At 46.0% G+C, this 18,819-nt stretch overlaps 1 protein-coding gene across 11 annotated transcripts in view; it reads left to right on the forward strand.

Annotated features, from left to right (window-relative positions):
• The window catches only part of LOC119178176 (tRNA-queuosine alpha-mannosyltransferase), a 263,027-nt gene that overhangs the window by 177,259 nt on the left and 66,949 nt on the right, over positions 1-18,819 (forward strand). For 9 of the 11 annotated variants that reach the window (XR_012893895.1, XM_075887161.1, XM_075887218.1 and 6 more), the window contains one exon: positions 748-818. Coding sequence is in view for 9 of the 11 variants with exons in the window: in XM_075887161.1 (XP_075743276.1) it covers positions 748-818 (71 nt within the window). In the remaining 2 variants the exon portion in view is untranslated. Of the gene's footprint in view, positions 1-747; positions 819-17,754; positions 17,872-18,819 lie in introns of those variants that run through there. The other 2 variants (XR_012893892.1, XM_075887324.1) reach the window with 2 other exon arrangements.

Raw genomic sequence — 18,819 nt, forward strand, 5'->3', positions numbered from 1 at the left:
GCAAATGGTAGCTGATATTGTTTGCTGATTCGCGACGAAATGCTGTGGGTGTTTTGCAGAAATTTTGCAGAATTTGTTTAGACATTCTGAAAATATTCCGGAGATATTCTGCAGGCATGCTGCATCCTGCTTTGCTACAAATGCTCTGCAGAACGTATGTGCCGTTCACCTACTCGGAGGTGACAGGGGGTGACAGAAAGTTCGTCACTTGTATTCACGCATACCGGGTGACTCATGGTCCGTAGATACTGTGCAGACAGGCTGCAAGTCTTTTTTTGTGAGAGATAGTGGAAGTAAGTGCGGCGACACAGCTTGTGTATTCAGCCTTCTTAAAGAATGAATTAAATAATAATTTAATAATTACTAAGGCAGCTTCGTTCGCCAAGCTTGAAGGAAGTTCGGAGCGTGGCAGCCTTGCACTCTTGTTCTCTATTGCTGTTTTTTGTCTATTTCATTTATTTCATTTCTCCTATGTCTCGCTTGCTTCCTCTTTGAATGCGTGTTTTATGTTGTCATGTTAACCTAGCTGCACCAAGGCACTCGAAAAACAAGATAAGGAAGTTTTTGCTTTAGCGCGCGCCCGTTATGCTATGGAAGTGCTATGCATGGTTTTGCCTTCGTTAAACAAAATGACAACAGCATACAACAACCTGAAGTGCTCTGCTCTCAAAAGCTCCTTACGTGATTAGCATACCAATAAGAGACACATTGTGACATTCTTAAGCACACCACTTAAATGGTTTGCAGGTTGGAAGCAAGCCTGCTTGGCTGCTACCCGCTGTGTCCAAATCGACTTGTCTACCCGGAGATCTACCCTCGTGAGTATTCGTAAACAATGAATTTGAGGCAGTGATAGAAAATTGTTAGTAATGTTGTTTAACTAACGACACGTAGTTACAGATATCCTATATGCCGAGAATTTCAACGTTTATGCTGCGTGAACTACCAAGTGAAAAATGAAGACCAAAGTCGACAGTATGCACTGGTAATGAGTTAAGCACATGAACTAAAACACGTTCATAATATCAAGAAAGTAAGTGGCATGTGCTACGACGGTTTTTCTCAACTAAGAAGCACACAAAAATTACGCGGTTCATCTTGATTCACAGAAAAGAATTTGCCCCTTCGCCTAATTAACTCCTTAACCTCATCAGGATCTCAGCACCTCTTCACACTAATATGAGAAGGGTGGTGGCTCTATTACTTGTTGTCACATGACGGCATGTTAGATTGTGCTAATCTTTTACATGTTGTGTTATGAAAACGGTTTTCTCGAAAGCCGTCCTATGGTAATGCTGCTGAATAGCTAGGTAATATAGGAATAATATCGGGGGTTTTGCATCCCAAACCACGATATGATTATGAGAGACACCGTAGCAGAGGGCTCTGAAAACTTTGACCCTCTGGTGTTTATCACCATGCACTGACATCGCACAGTACACGGCATCGAGAATTTCGCCTCCATTGAAATGCCATCACCGCGGTCGAAATCGAACTCGCGACCTTTGGTTCAGCAGCTGAGCACCATAACCACTGCTCTATCGTGGTGGACAGTGTATAGCAAGGTGTCATTGTGCGGAAACCTCAAACTTGAAGTGGTTTATAGCCCGAGACTCAAAGGTCTTACACACATGATTGCAGGTAAAGTATAGGCCTGATTCTAAGAATCAAATAGAATGAGACTATTGGATGTCCGCTCACGGTGACAATCAAGTGGTTTAGATAACAATTAGAAAGAACACTTTAATCCCCAAGTGGGCAGCTTTTAGTTGGCACTCAAGAAATACAAGTCAGTCATCAGGAAATCTTAACAGTCGCTTCACAATGCTGTCTTGAAGGAACTTGTTTAACACTCTGATGCACATGGCCCCTGTCAGGGGTTGCTGCACATGACACAACCGTAATGGATAACAAAACTGATGTAATGATAATTCAAACAGATTACATGACTGCTTCTCTCGCGAGCACATTTTCCTTCTCTGAACGCCAGACCTCACGTAACTTCTCCTCCTCTAGGCTCGCAAGCCGTGTGCACTTGATGCTTCCCTGACTTTACAAAGGTAGGTGGCGATTTACAAAGATAGGTCTCTCAGCTAACACGGCCGGGTCTTTCAATCTGTTGCATTTTCGCAGTGGTCGAGAATGTCAGTAACATAGTCTGCCAACAATCGCGGCGGTTTCTTGCGGCGTGGCTAGTCGTCAGCTGTTCGGGGTGGCATCTGCTCCTCCTCACTTAGCGGCGTTTGTGGAGTGTATCACTTTGTAGCTGGAACGTCAGGCTCGTCGCAGTCTGTGGCTGTTTTGTCACTTGTCTGTGACTGTGTCGACTTGATGTTAGTTTGACTGGATTACACGAGGAAAGGCTTTAATTGTCGGACTGTTGGAAGCCTAGTCTCTGCAGTTCCTTTCTTTGGAGATTGTGTACATCTCTTTCTCCAATTCTGTTATCGTGTAGGGTCTGTCGCACATTGGCCCTAGTTTTGTTGGTCGTGAGCCTTTGTGTTACCATACTTCATCACCTACGCTAAAATATGGCGGTCTGTGCTTGGCGTCGTACTTGCGCTTGAGCTCTTGTAGCTAGTCTGTTAGCGTGTTTCATGCTTCTTCATGTCTTGCTTCTGGGGAATGTATTTGGACAGCAGTTGAAATGGTGACGTTTCTAGACCAATGTGCGGCTAGTTGTTCACCTGAAACATTTCTCGAAAGTATTAGCTTCAGTGGTCCATGTTGCCGTTGAGGTTCTTTCGGAGTACCGACAATATTTTTGCATTCGCGCGTTCAACAAGACCGCTCTTTTCGGGCGCGTAAGGTACGGTCAAACAGGGATCGATGCTCTTCTTTGTGAAATAGGGTGTAGCAGCTCGTGAACTGAAGACTCTGTCATTGTCTGTGACCACAGTTTTTGGCATTCCAAATATCAATACAATGTCTTCATCGAGGAAGTGCAGAACGTGTTCTGCTGACTTGTCTGGTATGGCACGTGCGATGATGAATCTCGTTGCGACATGGACCATCGTTATGAAGTACTTGTTGGGGTCCTTGGCATAAATTGGACCAATGTGGTTCATAGCAATGGTGTCGAACGATGCCTGCATTGGCATGCATGGTTCAGCGAGCCGGTTTGCACTCCTGTCCTGGCGTTATAGCTTTGACACGCTTGACATCCACGCACTTAATCTTCAACGTCACGTTTCATGTCACGCCAAATGTAACGTTGCTCGATTTTTCGGAATGTTCGAGAGGTATCGCCATGACCGTCTTCGTTGTGGTACGACGTCAAAACTGACTGTTTTAGGCTTTTTGGCACCACGATGCGGTGTTTCTCTCAGTCTTCGTCGGTGGCGACGTAAACAAGTCTGCCCTGCACCATCCTGTAGGGGGTCGACCTTGGTGCTCTCTTTGTTTCGTCGATGATCGGGACAAGTGTGGGGTCGTCTTTTTGCGCTCTGCCAAGTCGGTCGTATTCAGCCTTCAGAACGAACACATTGTGTGTGTTTTCTGGGGCTAGTGACAACGTGTGTGCGATGACATTTGTCTTTCCCTATGTGTGTCGAATCATGAAGTTGTATCACATTAGGTCGAGCACGATCCATGCAAATCACCTTTGTGGATGCTTCTTCGACATGATATGCCTTACTGCCCAGTTGTCAGTGTGAATTTGGAAATGTTGAAAATTTTGGAGATATTGGTGAAATTGGCTGGTGATGGCTCAGTGCACTGCGATCGCCTCCAAATCTGTCGAGTGCTTGTGCCTGTCCAGTCGGGCACCTTCTTGCTTGCGTATTCCACGATGGGCGTTTCGTCTACATGTCTTTGAGAAAGGACAGCACCAAATGCGGTGTATGATGCGTCAATGTGAACTTGTGCTGGAAGTGCTAGGTCAAAATTCATGAGTATTGCTGTTTCAGTCAGTTGCTTTTTCAGCAGATTCATAGCTGACTGGCATTCGGCAGTCCACGTTAGAAGTGCATCCTTCTTCATTAGCTTCATTCGTGGCTGCACAATCTTCCTGTAGTCCTTGATGTACTTTATGTAGTGAGATGTCAGCCCTAGAAATGATCGCACCTCTGTCTTGGAGCAGTTGCCCATAGTTCTTTATAGCACTCGTCTGTCTTGGCTCGATGGCCACTCTGCCTCTCGAAATTATGTACCCCAGAAAGCTCATATAGTCAGCAGCAAAAGTGCATTTTCTGAAGTCCACTCATAGGTTCAGGTTTGTCAATGTCTTCAAAACATCGTTCATGGTTCTGATGTGCCGCTCAGTGTCATTCCTGAATGTGCATATATCATCCATATACACATTGACATTTCTACTGCCAATGAGTGGTTTCAGTCCATCATCCAAAATGTTTTGCATGGTTGAAGGAGCTGTGCACAATCCGAAGATCATACGTGTTGGCTCATAGTGTCCATCTTCATTTATAAACGCTGCTGTCTCATTGTCACTTTCATGTATTGGCACATTGAAAAAGGCCTTTTTCATTTCAAGTTCTGAGAAAAGTCGTGAATCTGACACTTTGCGGAGTAGTCTGTCAATTTGCGGCATGGGGTAGGCACGATTGGTCGTCTTCGCATTCAGGAAAAAATAGTCGACACAGATTCTTTTTGGAGTCGATTAGTGGTGAGGCTGGTCCACAACAATAACAGGCGAGGAATATGCAGACTTTGACTTGCGAATGATGCCTCTTTTCAGCCAGTCCTCTGTTTCCTCTATTATTAAGTTTCTGTTCACTACACTTATTGTATATGGTTGCAGTGATTTGGTGTGTTGTGATTGAGGTCAATCGTGTGCTCGGCATGCGTGCAGAGACCCAATTCATTGCCACGGTTTGTAAAAACATGGATGTTTTCACTAAGTAAGGATCTCATTTTTCCTGTTTTTTCTGTGTTGAAGTTTGCCGGTTTCACTTGTTCGATTTTGCGATGCACTTCCTGCAATGCTATAAAACTAGGCTAACCTTGCTTTGAGGAGCTGTTCAGTGTGGCAGCTACAAACGTTACATCGATTTCTTCCTTGTCATCCTTGTTTGCTTGCTGTGGCGGGATGTTTTTTAGATGTTCCATTTTTAACATTTTCGGTGGATTGCTTTTCGGTATCCACTCGAGCGTGTGTGTTCTATCTGTGTATCATTCGATGTAGTGGAATGCAACACATTCTCACCAATCGGTCCCTAAGATGGCATCATGTGGCAAGTCGTTAACTACTTTCACACCTATGATTAGGCTCGCATTCTCAATAGCGATGTGTCCTTGAGTTGCTCCTATGGGAGTCGTTAAGTCTCCGAATGCTCCTTTGAGTACGCAGTCTGTGTTAGGCACAACATCAAAATTATGTTGTTCTGTAATCACTGTCGAAACAAGAGTTGCAGTAGATCCTGTGTCCCATAGCGCTAGTGTCTTCATAGGCACGAGAATGATCCTGTCTTGCGTGCGCATCTTCACGATGCAATGAGTGCATTGTTCTCGCACTGCTCTTTCTTCTCTTTGTTTTGCAGCGGCTGCTTTCTCCTCTTCGATGCGTGTATCAGGTTCGGTGCAGTCTTTCGGGCGGTGCCCGCATTGTAAGCAGCGAGCGCATGTGTCGGCGGAGGTTTGCCTGGGCTTGCTTAGTTGAGTGTCATCCTTCGATGTGCTTTTTGCTGTCTTGACCCGCTTACTGCTGTCACATGGGGATGGCTTCACCCTTGTGGTTTTGCCTCTCGTCGGTGTCGTGCGTCTGTTGAACTGTCACCCGTAGCTGATGAAGTCCGACAAGCTTCCTTTTCGTAAGTCCTGAAAAGCCATGAGCATGGGTTTCGCGTTGTTCAATTGAGTGCCTTGGATGAGCCAGTCTACGATGTCGTCGTTGCTTAATGGGTACTTGTCGCGTCTCATGAGTTGCAGCCGGGAATACATAAAGTCTATGATGTTTTCGTCATCGTTTTGCTGTCGTGTGTTCACACTCTCTACCCACTAGCAGAACAGTGGCTGTTTGTCGAACTCCTTTCAAAGCGGCGCTACCCAAGTGTCTATGCAATGCCAAGCTGCTGCTCGTCCACGGAGCCTTGAAATGCCGGCGTTTAGCGTGGCCATGTCTTTCCATGAGCATCTGTCAGACATGTTCTCCTTTCGTTCAGACTATCGTTTATTCGTTTACTCCATTCGTTCAGACTGTCATTGTCTGTGCCAGAAAATGTAGAAAGAGTCGCCGTGAGATCAGACATGGTCGTAATATGGATCGTGGCATTTTCGTTGGCCCCATTGAGTTTTTTGGCGCTTCCATTTGCCATTCCAAGAGCTGTGCCATCATTTGCATCGTAGTTGCCAGTATCGTGAGTTCTGTCGAGCTCTCGTTTCGTGTCATTGTGGGTGTCTCAGGGAAAAAGCTGTGTCATAGCATGTCGCCGTGAGGGTGCTCGCTCTCGTAGTCGTTGTTGAGTGTCGAGTGTCTCACCTCGGGTTCTCAATCCATCATGACTGCTCGTTTGTTGCATGCCATGCTTCGTTTAGGGGATGATTGAACATTCGCTGACACTGTGGAGGCCGGGAATGTTCATATTCACCTCTGTCCTGCGTGGTTGACCTTGTGTCTTTGTCCTCACACCGCCTTTCCAGCATTACCGAGTGCTTGCCTTCTTCGCAGCATGGATCACTGATTCGTCCGCGTTGGTGCTGTTAATTTCGTTGCAATGTCAGGGGTTGCTGCACATGATGACACAATCGTAATGGATAACAAAACTGATTTAATGACCATTCAAACAGATTACATGACTGCTTCCCTCGCGAGCACGTCTTCCCCCTCCGAATGCCAGACTTTACGTGACTTCTCCTCCTCCCGCCTCGCGAGCCATGCCCACTTGATGTTTCCCCGACTTGATGATAGGTGGCATTCGTCTCTCAGCTAACACTCCACAAAAGGGTCGCTGAGGATCAGTATAATAGCCAAGCTTATACACCCCCTCCCCTTTTTTTAAGACCTTTTCATTCTGCTTAGGCAGAGGACGGTTGTTAAGACAACAGCTTTCGGCAACGTTAGTAAAGCTTGGTGTCCGGTTGCTTTCGGAGCACTTAATCTTGGTGAGCTGGAACGTTCGAGCTTCCAGCCAGAAAGTGACAAAGGCGCTGCTGAAGTAGCTACGATAAACAACGGAACTTTCTCTTCTAGGAGCTTGCTAGGCAAGCTTCTTATGCTCGCGCCTTGTCGGGCGGCCGCCAGCGTGTACACCAGTGTTGCCAGTGTACTTCTCAAATCGCCACTCTAGTCACTTCTCCAATTATTCGAACAATGCTCACTATATGGCGCGCCGCTATCCATAGCTAGGTGCCATGAACCGCCGCCCGATCTAAAGGGCACAACAGGATACATCCATCCATCTGCCATAGAATCGGCATATCAAAGGAAGGAACTAGAAGCATTGTCTTACGTCCTGTGTGACGCGACAAACGAATTGCTGTTCTAGTGAAAGCAAGAAAAGGGAAGCCCTCAGCCAGAGAAATGGCTTTCAAGACATCAACACCAATCATTGTAAATGAAACTAATCCGGTAGGGTAAGCAGTTGGTACTGCGGTGACAAAGAAACAAGAAGTTGGCTGGAAGTTTGTTTGGTCACAACGAGGAAACATTTTTGGGAAGTAAACAGAGACATCTGAAAGACTTGAAATTTCTTGTCAGGAAGGAGTAGATAAGATGAACTGATAATAAACTGGGAAATTCGGCTTTTTGAACTTTCCTACAGTGGCTGAAGTTTCATATTGCCAATACTACAATCAAGATAAACTGGTGTGTGCCTTCAAAGTGTTCATTAAATGTTTCACTACATTTCATCTAAATGTTTCTAGTATCAGAAATAAAACGGATGACATCAATTTCTTCCTGAATTGTTTTGAGAATAAATTTGATGTTTTGTGTTTTACGGAATCTTGGCTGACTCCGAAAGGCAGCCCCTCACAATTTGCGAGAAATGTTCGCAATGGCGTTGTTCGCTCTTTAAACGTGGGCGGCGGAATCAGTATGTATGATAAAGACAGCCTAAATCACGAAGCTATCGATGGCTTTACCTGTGTCACGGCTCATATCGAGTGTCTTATAGTGTGTGTGCAAAATGTAATAGCTGCTGTTATTTGTCGACCTCCCACAGGATACAAGTCTGATTTTTTTTTACTTTTATAGAAATGCCATTGCACAAACTCCATTTGATGCGAAGTCCATTCCTTATCATGGCCAATGTAAATGAGATGTTCAGTGGTAATGCATCGTGTGAGCAGCTGAAAACTATTCTAGGCCCGTTTGCTTGTTCGAATGTCATCACACAACCCACTTGTCTTACAGACCACAGTGTCACTTTACTCGATACCAGTATCAAATGCCCAAGGTATAACTGCACCAGTTGTATATTGTTACAGGTGGGAGATGTTTATTGTACAGGCGGGATGATAGATGGTTGCAGAAGTCAGGCCTGGCACAGAACACATTCACTTGTTTTTCCTCTACCGAGTTAGTCAGTGTCAGCGAGTTAGTGTCGCGCGTGGTATGGCTTCAACCGGGCAGCATGTACGACGTCAGTTTTCCTGGAGCGGTGGCCAGAAGATGTGAGGCGTGATATCACGTACGTAACGGCACTAAGGCGCGACAAAACGACGAAGGGATCTGTATAACGGACCAGAAACTTTTGATACAAACCACTATTGCGATATGGAGTCCACAGCCACACCTTAAAACCTTCACTGTACGACACATGTCGATATCGCTTATCGTAGCGAGCCTTTGAACGGTCTTGGGCTGCGAAAGTCCGGAGACGCGCGATGCGCCATGCCTCCTCTGCGCGACAGAGTGTCTGTGCAAGGGATGGGTTTTCTTGCTCTGAAAACGGGAGAATTGTGTCGAAGATAGTACGTAGCTCACAGATGTAGAGAAGGTAAAACAGGCCAAAGCCGGTGGTCTCTTGTAGCGCAGTGTTGTAGGCATAGGTCATAAACGGTAAAACTTCGTCCCAGTTTTTATGCTTGGAATCAACCTACATAGCGAGCATGTTAATGAGCGTTCTGTTGACACGCTCAGTCAAACCGTTGGTCTGTGGATGGTATAAAGGGGGGTGACGAAACTGGGAAGCAGACTGGCGAATCAACTCTTCCATGACGTCGGCTACAAACTGCTGGCCACGATCGCTGATGATGGCATGAGGGAACCCATTCCGGAGGATGATGTAGCGTAGCAGGAAGTCAAAAACGGGATCGGCTCTTGAGGCAGAGATCGCTGTGGTTTCAGCATACCGAGTGAGGTGGTCTACAAAGGCTACAATCCAGCGGTTCCCAGTGATAGATCGTGGAAGAGGGCCCATCAAATCAATACCGACGACCTCAAAGAGAAAACATGGAGGAGGAATGGGATGGAGAAATCCTGGCGGCACACTTGTTGGACTTTTGTACCGTTGACAATGCTCACAGCTGGTCACTTATTTAGCTGTAGCCTGACACATGCGGGGCCAGTAGAAACGTTTGAGTGTGCGGTGATAGGTCTTGGTGAACCCCATATGCCCAGATGTTGGATCGTCAAGCATAGCTTGCAGCACGTTGGGTCGCAATGATTTGGGGACAACCAAAAGTACCGTATAAACCGGACTATAGGTCGAGTGGGAATATAGGTCGACCCCCGAAGTTCAGATTACCGAAAAAAAAAGAAAAACAACCGAAAACTGCCGAACCACATTTATTCGCGAATTGGCGCACCCCATCCCGATCGTCGGAGCTCCCCTCTACCACCATCGCAACTGCTCCTATTCGTCCGACGAAGCATCACTGTCTTCTGAAGATGAGAGTTTGTCGCTGGCCGCCTCCCACAGTGTCGTCTTCAGTGCCATCCAGCGAGTTGCTCATGCAACATTTCTTGAAAGAATTTTTCACCATGGAATCCGGCAAGGAGTGTCAGGCAGAAAGCACCCAACCACAAACAGTCGGCCAAGGTTCCTTTTGGCGTTGCATAAGTGGTTGCCAGACTGGAAGGGTGGTTGTTGCCAAACTGCCGCTAAATTTGGCTGAAAGTTTTCTTCTGTAGTTGCGGCTTCTTCGTAAGAGTTTGGTGCTATCCGCGGTGCATTTCTTGGCTGAAAATTTTTCTCTTGTAGTTGTGGCTTTTCCGTAAAAGTTCGGTGCTATCCGTGGTGCATTTCGCGAGTGCATGAGCGATGCTGCCCGTTTTAATTGACGAAATGAACCGAGCCTAGCAGAAGTCGTGCGTGGTGCGGCCGTGCAATTAGGAGGCCATTTTAATTAACGGAAGGAACCGCGCACAACAGAATTCGTTTTATTTACAGAATGAACCGCGCCTAGCAGAAGTCGAGCGCGGCGCTGCTGTGCAATTAAGATCAGCTGAGAGAGGAAAGAATCCGCTGAGAGAGGAAAAAAAAAGTAAGGGGGGAGGGGGGCAGCGCATCACCTCCTGCGACTCTATTCAGCAGCGCCGCGCTCGACTTCTGCTAGGCGCGGTTCATTCCGTAAATAAAACGAATTCTGTTGTGCGCGGTTCATTCCGTTAATTAAAACGGCCTCTTAATTGCACGGCAGCACCACGCTCGACTTCTGCTAGGCTCGGTTCATTTCGTTAATAAAAACGGCCAGCGTCACTCATCCACTCGCGAAATGCACCGCGGATAGCACCAAACTCTTACGGAGAAGCCACAACTACAGGATAAAACCTTTCTGCCAAATTTAGTGGCAGTCTGGCAACAGCCACCCCAAAAACTGGCAACAGACTTATGCAACGCCAAAAGGAACCTTGCCAACAGTCGCAAGCGGAGGCCTCTGTAGGCGGCCCGTCGGTGTCTTGGGGTTGTCGCCGGACATCCACTCTTGGTATTCCAGCCGCACTCGGTCCTTGAACGGCTTGTTTTGTACAACGTCGAGGGGCTGGAGGGTGGACGTCATACCACCTGGTATCACTGCGAGGTCCGTTTTCCCGTCGCCGAGTGCGCGTTTCACTGCGTCGGTCAAGTGGCCACGAAACGCATCTAACACCAGCGTGCTGCGAAGACGCAGCAGTGCACCTGGCCGACGGTTCCACACCACTCGTATCCATTCGAGCATCATGGCCTCGTCCTTGTATCCCTTTTTGTTGACGCGAACGACAACACCGGGTGGGAACACTTCCTTCCGCATCGTCTTGCGTTTGAAAATGACGAAGGGCGGAAGCTTTATATCATCTGCAGTGCATGCCAGCATGACGGTGAAGCGCGAGTGCTCGTTGCCAGTGGACAGCAGCTTCACATCCTTGGCACCGCGCTGCATGATCGTGGTCGACGAAGGCATGTCAAACCACACGGGGGTCTCATCGGCGTTGCCAATCTGCCCCATCATGTAGTCGTTCTGCTCTCGAAGCCGGTTTACGAAGCGCTGAAAGTTTATGAGCTTGTCCTAGAACTCCTCCGGCAACTTTTGACAGATGGATGTGCGCCGCCGGACAGAAAATCCTCTGCGTCGCATAAATCGATGCACCCAAGAGTTCGGTGCACGAAACTCTTCTCTCGTGAGCCCAGCTTCCCGAGCGAGTTCCACGGCTTTCTTGCGAATGGTATCCACGGTCACTGGCAGCGAGCCCGCACGAACTTCCCGCACAAAGTTCGCTAGCTTATTCTCCAGCTGCAGATGAACGGCACTTCGTCCACGAAACGACATTTTTCGAGGATTGCACATCTGCAGCTTCCCTTTCTGCGCCCTCCGATAGCGCACGCTTTTTTCTGATACACCAAAGCAGCGCTGAGCAGCCATATTCCCGTTCGCTTCTGCGAACTTAACAACATCTAGTTTAAACGCAGCTGAGTACTGCCTTCTCGCACCGCTAGACATATCCTGTGGACGAAAAAAAAAAAAAAAGGCCACGAAAAATGCAGCGCAATGTCATGCGGAGCGAAAACTCGGAACAGATCAGAAGCAAATCACGAACACAAAGAAAACAGACTGCGATTGCATTTGGATGCGGACATGGCCGCGCCTGTCTTCACATGCACATGCAAGCCATATGTTGCCAGACAGCGTTGCACTTTAGGCTAGACACCACTATATAAGACAAGGGGCGACTTTAGCTTATTATTTTATTGAAAAAAATCTCGGCTTATATTCCGGTTTATACGGTAGGCGGGCCCCCTTTGCAGCGAAATTTCGCTTGTAAAGAAGGCTATCCTGCATTACAAATGGGCTCTGATGCGGCTTATCGACGGCAGATGAGAAAAAAGAAGCCAGACTACGGTCTTGACGTTCTCTTTTGTTGCCACGAGGGAATTACCTCTGCCTCATATAAGCAAACAAGAGGTGTTCCGCAAGGATCAGTCCTGTCACCTCTTTTATTTAATATATTATTATCATCTATTCCCGTTCATAAAAATGTTCCTCTTTACGTCTACGCCGATGATATTGCTTTTTTCTCGTCATCCCGAGATATCAATAGTTTATATCAAATCTTACAGTCATATTTGAGTGAGCTTGAGGTATGGCTTGGCGGGCTGTCTTTTTCACTTAATGTTAGCAAATGTGCTCTGCTTGTATTCCCTCTATACGTTCCCGTATTTCTTTCACTGCATTATCGAAATGATCGATTCCACAAGTAACAGCGCTAAGATATCTTGGTATTGTTTACGTGGACAATTTAAATTGGCAGCAACAAATAGAATCAAGCACCCGTAAAGCAGAAAGCGCCATAGGATTGCTCCGCCGGTTTTGCAATAAGGATTCAGGGATGTGCAGGGATACGTTACTTATGATATACAAACTTTACGTACACCCAATCCTGGAGTTTGGCTGCGTTCTGTTTTCTGGAAGTGCCGAGTACAAACTAAGACCTCTTATATTGCTAGAAAGGCAAGCTCTGTGGCTGTGTCTCGGGCTACCTAGGTGTGTCGCGAATAGCGTGCTTTATTTGGAAGCTAGAATCATTCCACTTGATGCTAGATTTCGACAGCTTACTGTGCAAACATTTTTAAAACTTTACGATGCGCCCCTCTTCTGTTCTCAGACAGTTTTCATCAAACATCCAGTTTCTTTCTTTCAGCGCCCGTGGTTTCGTTATCAAAGACCCCAAGTCATTTTCGTCGAGTCTCTTTTATCAAATCTTCACGTTTCCCTCCGGCATTTAACTCCCCAAATCCAATGCTCGTTGCCAGTTGACCTAATTTTCGATGATATTTTTCCGAAAAATGCCAAGTTACTTCCAAAGCATGTTCTGGAGGGCCTCCTTCAAGACCATTTCAGTCATTTTCCTAAATACGTAGTAATTTCGACGGACGCAACGCAAAATCTTCAGAAGGCTAGAGTAGGTATTTTTGCTCATCAGCTTAATTGGTCTTTTGCGCTTCTATTGCCTGACTTCACACCAATTTATCTCGCAGAATTCCTGGCTATTACATTGGCTCTTTGAAAACTAAATTATCAGCAATCAAAAGCGATTATTATTTCGAATGCTTTGTCTGTATGTACACATCTAACGTCCGCAAAGAAGTCTCCTCTTCTCAGGATATTTTGGTCTCTCGTACCGCATAGCCTATCAGAAGTTCGGTTTATTTGGGTCCCCGGGCATGCTGGAATTGAACTAAATGAAATTGCTGATTCGCTCGCTTCGGCATGTTTGAATTTCCCGGTGGTGCTAGTAGCTCCACAGTTTCCTTTTATTACTGCCGAACGATTCAAACGCCTGTCAATCTTAAAAATCAACGAAACGTCGCTTCTACAATCTGAAGAATTTCGGCACTTGCAATTCACATGGAACACCGCAAAATGCCTTTCCCTTCAATGTGAGGTGACCCTCACAAGCTTTTGCTGTAGAGTTCCTCTGTTAAATTTTTATCTCAACAAATCAGGATTTTCATTAACTAACCTATGTGTAGTTTGCAATGAACCGGAAACAATAGATCACTTTCTTCTCACATGCCGCCGCTTCACCTCACTGCGCCGAATAATTCTTGAAAGACCGATTGGTATGCTCGGATTGCCAGTCAATACATCCACCCTATTATCGTTTGGAGCCAGTCAGTTGGGTGTGGGCCGCAGTGCTATTCTGTCAGCGCTACATAAATTCATTCAGGCAACCGGAAGGATACGCTGCTAGTCGTACCGCCAGATATATCCAATTCTTTCTCCCCCTTCCTCATTCTTGTTAATCTGTTTTATATATTCTGGTTTATTGCATTCTTCTGCCATTTTTTCACGTTTTTTTTTTCAAAAGAACATTATTATTGTTTCTATCTAATTTCTCTTTATTTTTTTTTAGCAAGCGTTGTAAAAAATGACCTATTATTACACGGAGGAAGGAAAAAGGTGTATTAAGAGGTAGAGTGTGGCCAATCCCCCATGTGGGTATGAGCCAAGATCTTCTAGGAGACAAGACAAGACAAGACGTTCTGTACGGAACGCTTTCAAATCTGGAAAACGTGAGTCAAGAGCGGCCAGACAGTCATCTAAATTGTCAGCGTCTCATTCAGTCGTGGGAAGGGGAAGTCGGGATAAGCAGTCAGCGTCCGCGTGATGGCGGCCACTCTTGAAGCACACATCAAAGTCATATTCCTGCAAATGGAGCGCCCATCGTGCAAGACGACCGGTTGGATCTCGTAGACCAATGGGCCAACAAAGTGAGTGGTGGTCTGCGATGATGGAGAATCGGCGGCCATAAATGTATGGGCGAAACTTGTGCACGGCGGAGACAGCTGCCAGACATTCTTGCTCTGTAACAGTGTAATTGCGCTCAGTTTTACTCAAAGAACGGCTCGCGTAGTCAATGACATGTTCGGCGGCGCCGTGACGCTAAACTAATACTGCGCCGATATCGATTCCGCTTGCGTCACTGCGAACCTCAGTTGGGGCTGATGCATCGAAATGACGAAGAATAGGTTCGGAAGTGAGTAGAAGCTTCAGCTGTGAAAATGATGACTCGCACTCTCTCGTCCACTTGAAGGGTGCGTCTTTGTTGAGCAGATTAGTAAAAGGCTCAGCAACATCGGGGAAGCTAGGAACAAAGCGCCGAAATACGAACACAGGCCCAGGAAGCTTCGGAGTTCTTGTAGTGAGCGTGGTTGAAGGAAAGTGCTGACCGCGGTGATTTTGTGGGGATCAGGCCGAACGCCGTGTTTGTCTACGAGATGGCCAAGAACTAGAGTTTCACGATTATCGGAATGGCACTTTTTGGAATTCAGGGTAAGTACTGCTTTCTCAAGGCACGTTAGAGCAACATCAACTTGATGATTATGTTCTTCAAACGTGCGGCCAAAGATTACAACATCATCAAGATAGCAAAGACATACTTCCCATTTTAAGCCCCGAAGAACTGTGTCCATGAGGCGCTCAAACGTGGCGGGAGCGTTACATAGACCAAATGGCATGACGTTAAATTCAAATAAACTTTACGCTCCGACGGAGATACTCTGTATAGTCTCTGACAAATGGGATGGGCGGAACCAGTATCAATCGCATAATGAGTGCATGAAGGTGGTGCAGAAATTCTACGTCTATTGAGTGCAAAATAAAAAACAGATGCACGGTTGGAGAGGATCTGAACTAACGCTTGTCTCTTCTCTGGCGATAGCGACTTATTCACCATATCCATTAGTATGTCATCACTAGGACTAGCCACATCAGGCGCATTTTCCTTCTTCCTGTCGTTGCTAATGACTGCAATATTAACGTTGCTCCTGACTCGAACTCAAACACAGCCAGCCTCATTCCACCAGACAGTACAATGGGCTCGAAAGAGGAGTTGACCACCCATACCAAGGCTTTGCCACTACTTGCAGAAATCATGCAGTGCGGCACAATCCCATCCTTCTTCGCACAGTTCAGCTGGATTGGGTGAACTATTATGTCAACGTTATCTGCTGTGATACCACAAACATCCACAGGCACTTGAACTATCGATTGGGCCGGTAAAACTATGTCATCAACGACTGCGATAGTCTGTTGGCGTTGCATGGGCTCTTCACAAAAACCAGACAGTAAAACTTCGCCAGCTGCGCAATCTACAGTGGCTCCACATTCTTTCAAAAAGTCTTATCCCCAGGATAACATCATGAGTAGAATTAGGGAGAACTGCAAAATCTGCCTTAAACAATTTAGTGCCGAAACTAATAGTAGCAGTACAAACTCCCACTGGGCGCAACGGTTCTCCACTCACTGCACGAAACGTTGTCTGGCTTCCCCAAGAGAACATCACTTTCTTGCCAAGATGAGTCTTAAAATTTCTGCTCATGACGGAAACAGTTGCTCTTGTGTCGACTAACACAGACGTGGGGTGTTGTGTTCAAACCAAAACAGCAGGTGGCCAAACGAAAAAAAACTATCGGTTAAGAAGAAAGTGAAAGAAACGGAGACTGACATGTGGATAGTTGGCATGATTAAGAAGTCCGCACTAGAAATATATCGAACTTTTAAGCAAGAAATTGCCAAGAAAAAAAATCTATGATAATACTTCGGGTAGTTCTCTACTGTTTGAGGCCAGGACGGGAGTATTGCGAACCAAGACATATCGGGCCAAATACGAAGGGGTAGACATGATGTGCAATGCATGCGGAGAGGAGGAGAATACTGCCGAACACTTGATAATGTTCTGTAAAGGGCTTCACCCTATAGTTCAGGATGATGGCGCAGAGTTTTTCAAAGCACTGGGGCTTAGGGACTGGGAGGGCAAAATAGACTTTAAGCGGGTAGAAGAAGGTTATCTAATTGGTGGCTAAAGTCAATGCACGAGAGAAAATTAAATATTTCACTTCGAAGTACCAGTCCTCGACCTCACTATTTAAAGAGAAAAAATATATAAATCTGGTTTCTGGTTCATTAAGTATTATGGCTAGGTGGCGTTAGCCGCCGCCCGATCTAAAGGGTACAGCCACATCCATCCATCCATCCTTCCATCCATCCATAAACTTTAAGCGGGTAGAACTAACTAGAAGAAGGTTACCTGATTGGTGGCCAAACTCAATGCACGAGTGAAAATTAAATTTTTCACTTCGAAGTACCAGTCCTCAACTTCACTATTTTAACTATTTAAAGAAAAAAAAAGATAAAACTAGTGGTTAGTTCATTAAGGAAAACGGCTAGGTGGCGTTAGTCGCCACCCGATCTAAAGGGTACAGCCACATCCATTCATTCATCCACCCATCCATCATGACGGCGGCGGGCGGTACCAGCTAAGCGTTTTTCACCTGCAGCCCATAGGAGCGCATCAGTCGAGAGTTGTTCGAGAGCTGCAACTGTACACCACTATTTCGGAGGCTATGCAAAGTGTTGCAATGTTACACCCCCCGTCACAGGTGACGCTAGGGACGGACAATATTCTAAAATGAAGGAGGGAAAGGGTGTGGCAGCTGTTTTTCTTGTCATGCAGCAGGCATCTGAATAGAGGAGGTGTTGGCTTAAGAGATGGCGCTCGGTATCATCATCAACGGCTGGGACGAGCAGACGACATTATTGCGGCAATTTTTGGAGATGCGATAATTACTCGAGCAAAAAAAATTGTATTTTTGTTGGGCGATGTGGGGTGTGCGAGAATTATGCGAGTGCCAGGATTACGCGGGTAAATACGGTAAAGTGAGTGTTAGGTGCCAAAGACCGGCAGGTAAAACACCGTTTTAGGCCTTCAAACTCATAAATATAGACATAATAAATTTCTCTAAAAATTGAAATAATTTGATACAAAGGCGTCGGTGACTTGTATCTACAACAAGAAGCAAAAAGAAATGATATTGTTTAAGGTGGCACAAAGGCGCCAGTGGTTGATCATAGACATGCATTTCCCACGTTTTGCAGATTGCAGATGAGTCAAGTATCCACCGTTCAATCACCACTCTCCTGAGTCTCTCGTTTCATTGTGGCTGGGAAGGGCAATGCAAGAGCAAATAACTGATACCCCAGAAGGGAGGGATGGTAAGTCTAATGGCGTAATTTCTCTCTTGTCGGTGAACACCTTATAGGGCCCCTCACTAAGTTTAGTAATTTCGAGCTGACAAGCATAATGGCTACACTTGGCACTCAGGATCATGCCTGTTAGGATTTGGAACACTGCATGTCGCAGAAAAATGCTAAATTTCTATTGAACACCACTTGCCCTTCTCACGGGCGTGCACCCCAAAATAAAGGGAGTGACGTTACAACAAGAAATGGTCCTGCGTTTACGTCACTTCTTTACGTTAACATTGGTGCTCTGACGTGGCTCACCGTACACTCTTCATCAACATTTGGTTAAATGCTTGCTATATATATTTAAAACAAGAGACGAAAAATGTCCCATCTTCTGATTATATCCTGCATTTTAGACGATACCTGATTAAGAGCACATGAATTACTCTAGTTGGTGTGTGTAATTTGCCTGTTCTGTAGTGTAGCATGAATGAGGAGTACTTTGATTTTGGTTAGCTACTTCATACCATTTAGAAAGGTAAGCGCAGAGACAAAGGGAGAAGAAAGACTGCGTTATTTGTCTTTATTTTCTTTTTTCGCCCTGTCCTTGCACTGCCTTTTAAAAATGAGTATAATGAATGAAAACTGAGAAAAATAATAAAACACCTAAATGGAACGTCAGCTTCTTATTATTTTGATTTTGCTTTTCAGTATAGCAAATCGGCTCTCGTTTCGCGTCCGCTTCGGTGAACCACTGGCTAGGGTGCATTGCTGCCCAACCGAAGGCCATGAGTTCGATTCCAGGTGTGGAGGTCGCATCTATCTATAAAGGCAAAAAGGCAGATGCCCGCGTACTGCCCTATGTTAATGCGCGATAAAGAACACCAGACGGTCGCAATTGCTGGAGACCTCCTGTACGGCAACCATCATAACCACATCATGTTTTCTTTTCATGTAAAACGGCACATACTGGCA

Source organism: Rhipicephalus microplus, chromosome 1 (assembly GCF_043290135.1).
Source record: "Rhipicephalus microplus isolate Deutch F79 chromosome 1, USDA_Rmic, whole genome shotgun sequence".
NCBI classification, from domain to species: Eukaryota; Metazoa; Arthropoda; class Arachnida; order Ixodida; family Ixodidae; genus Rhipicephalus; species Rhipicephalus microplus.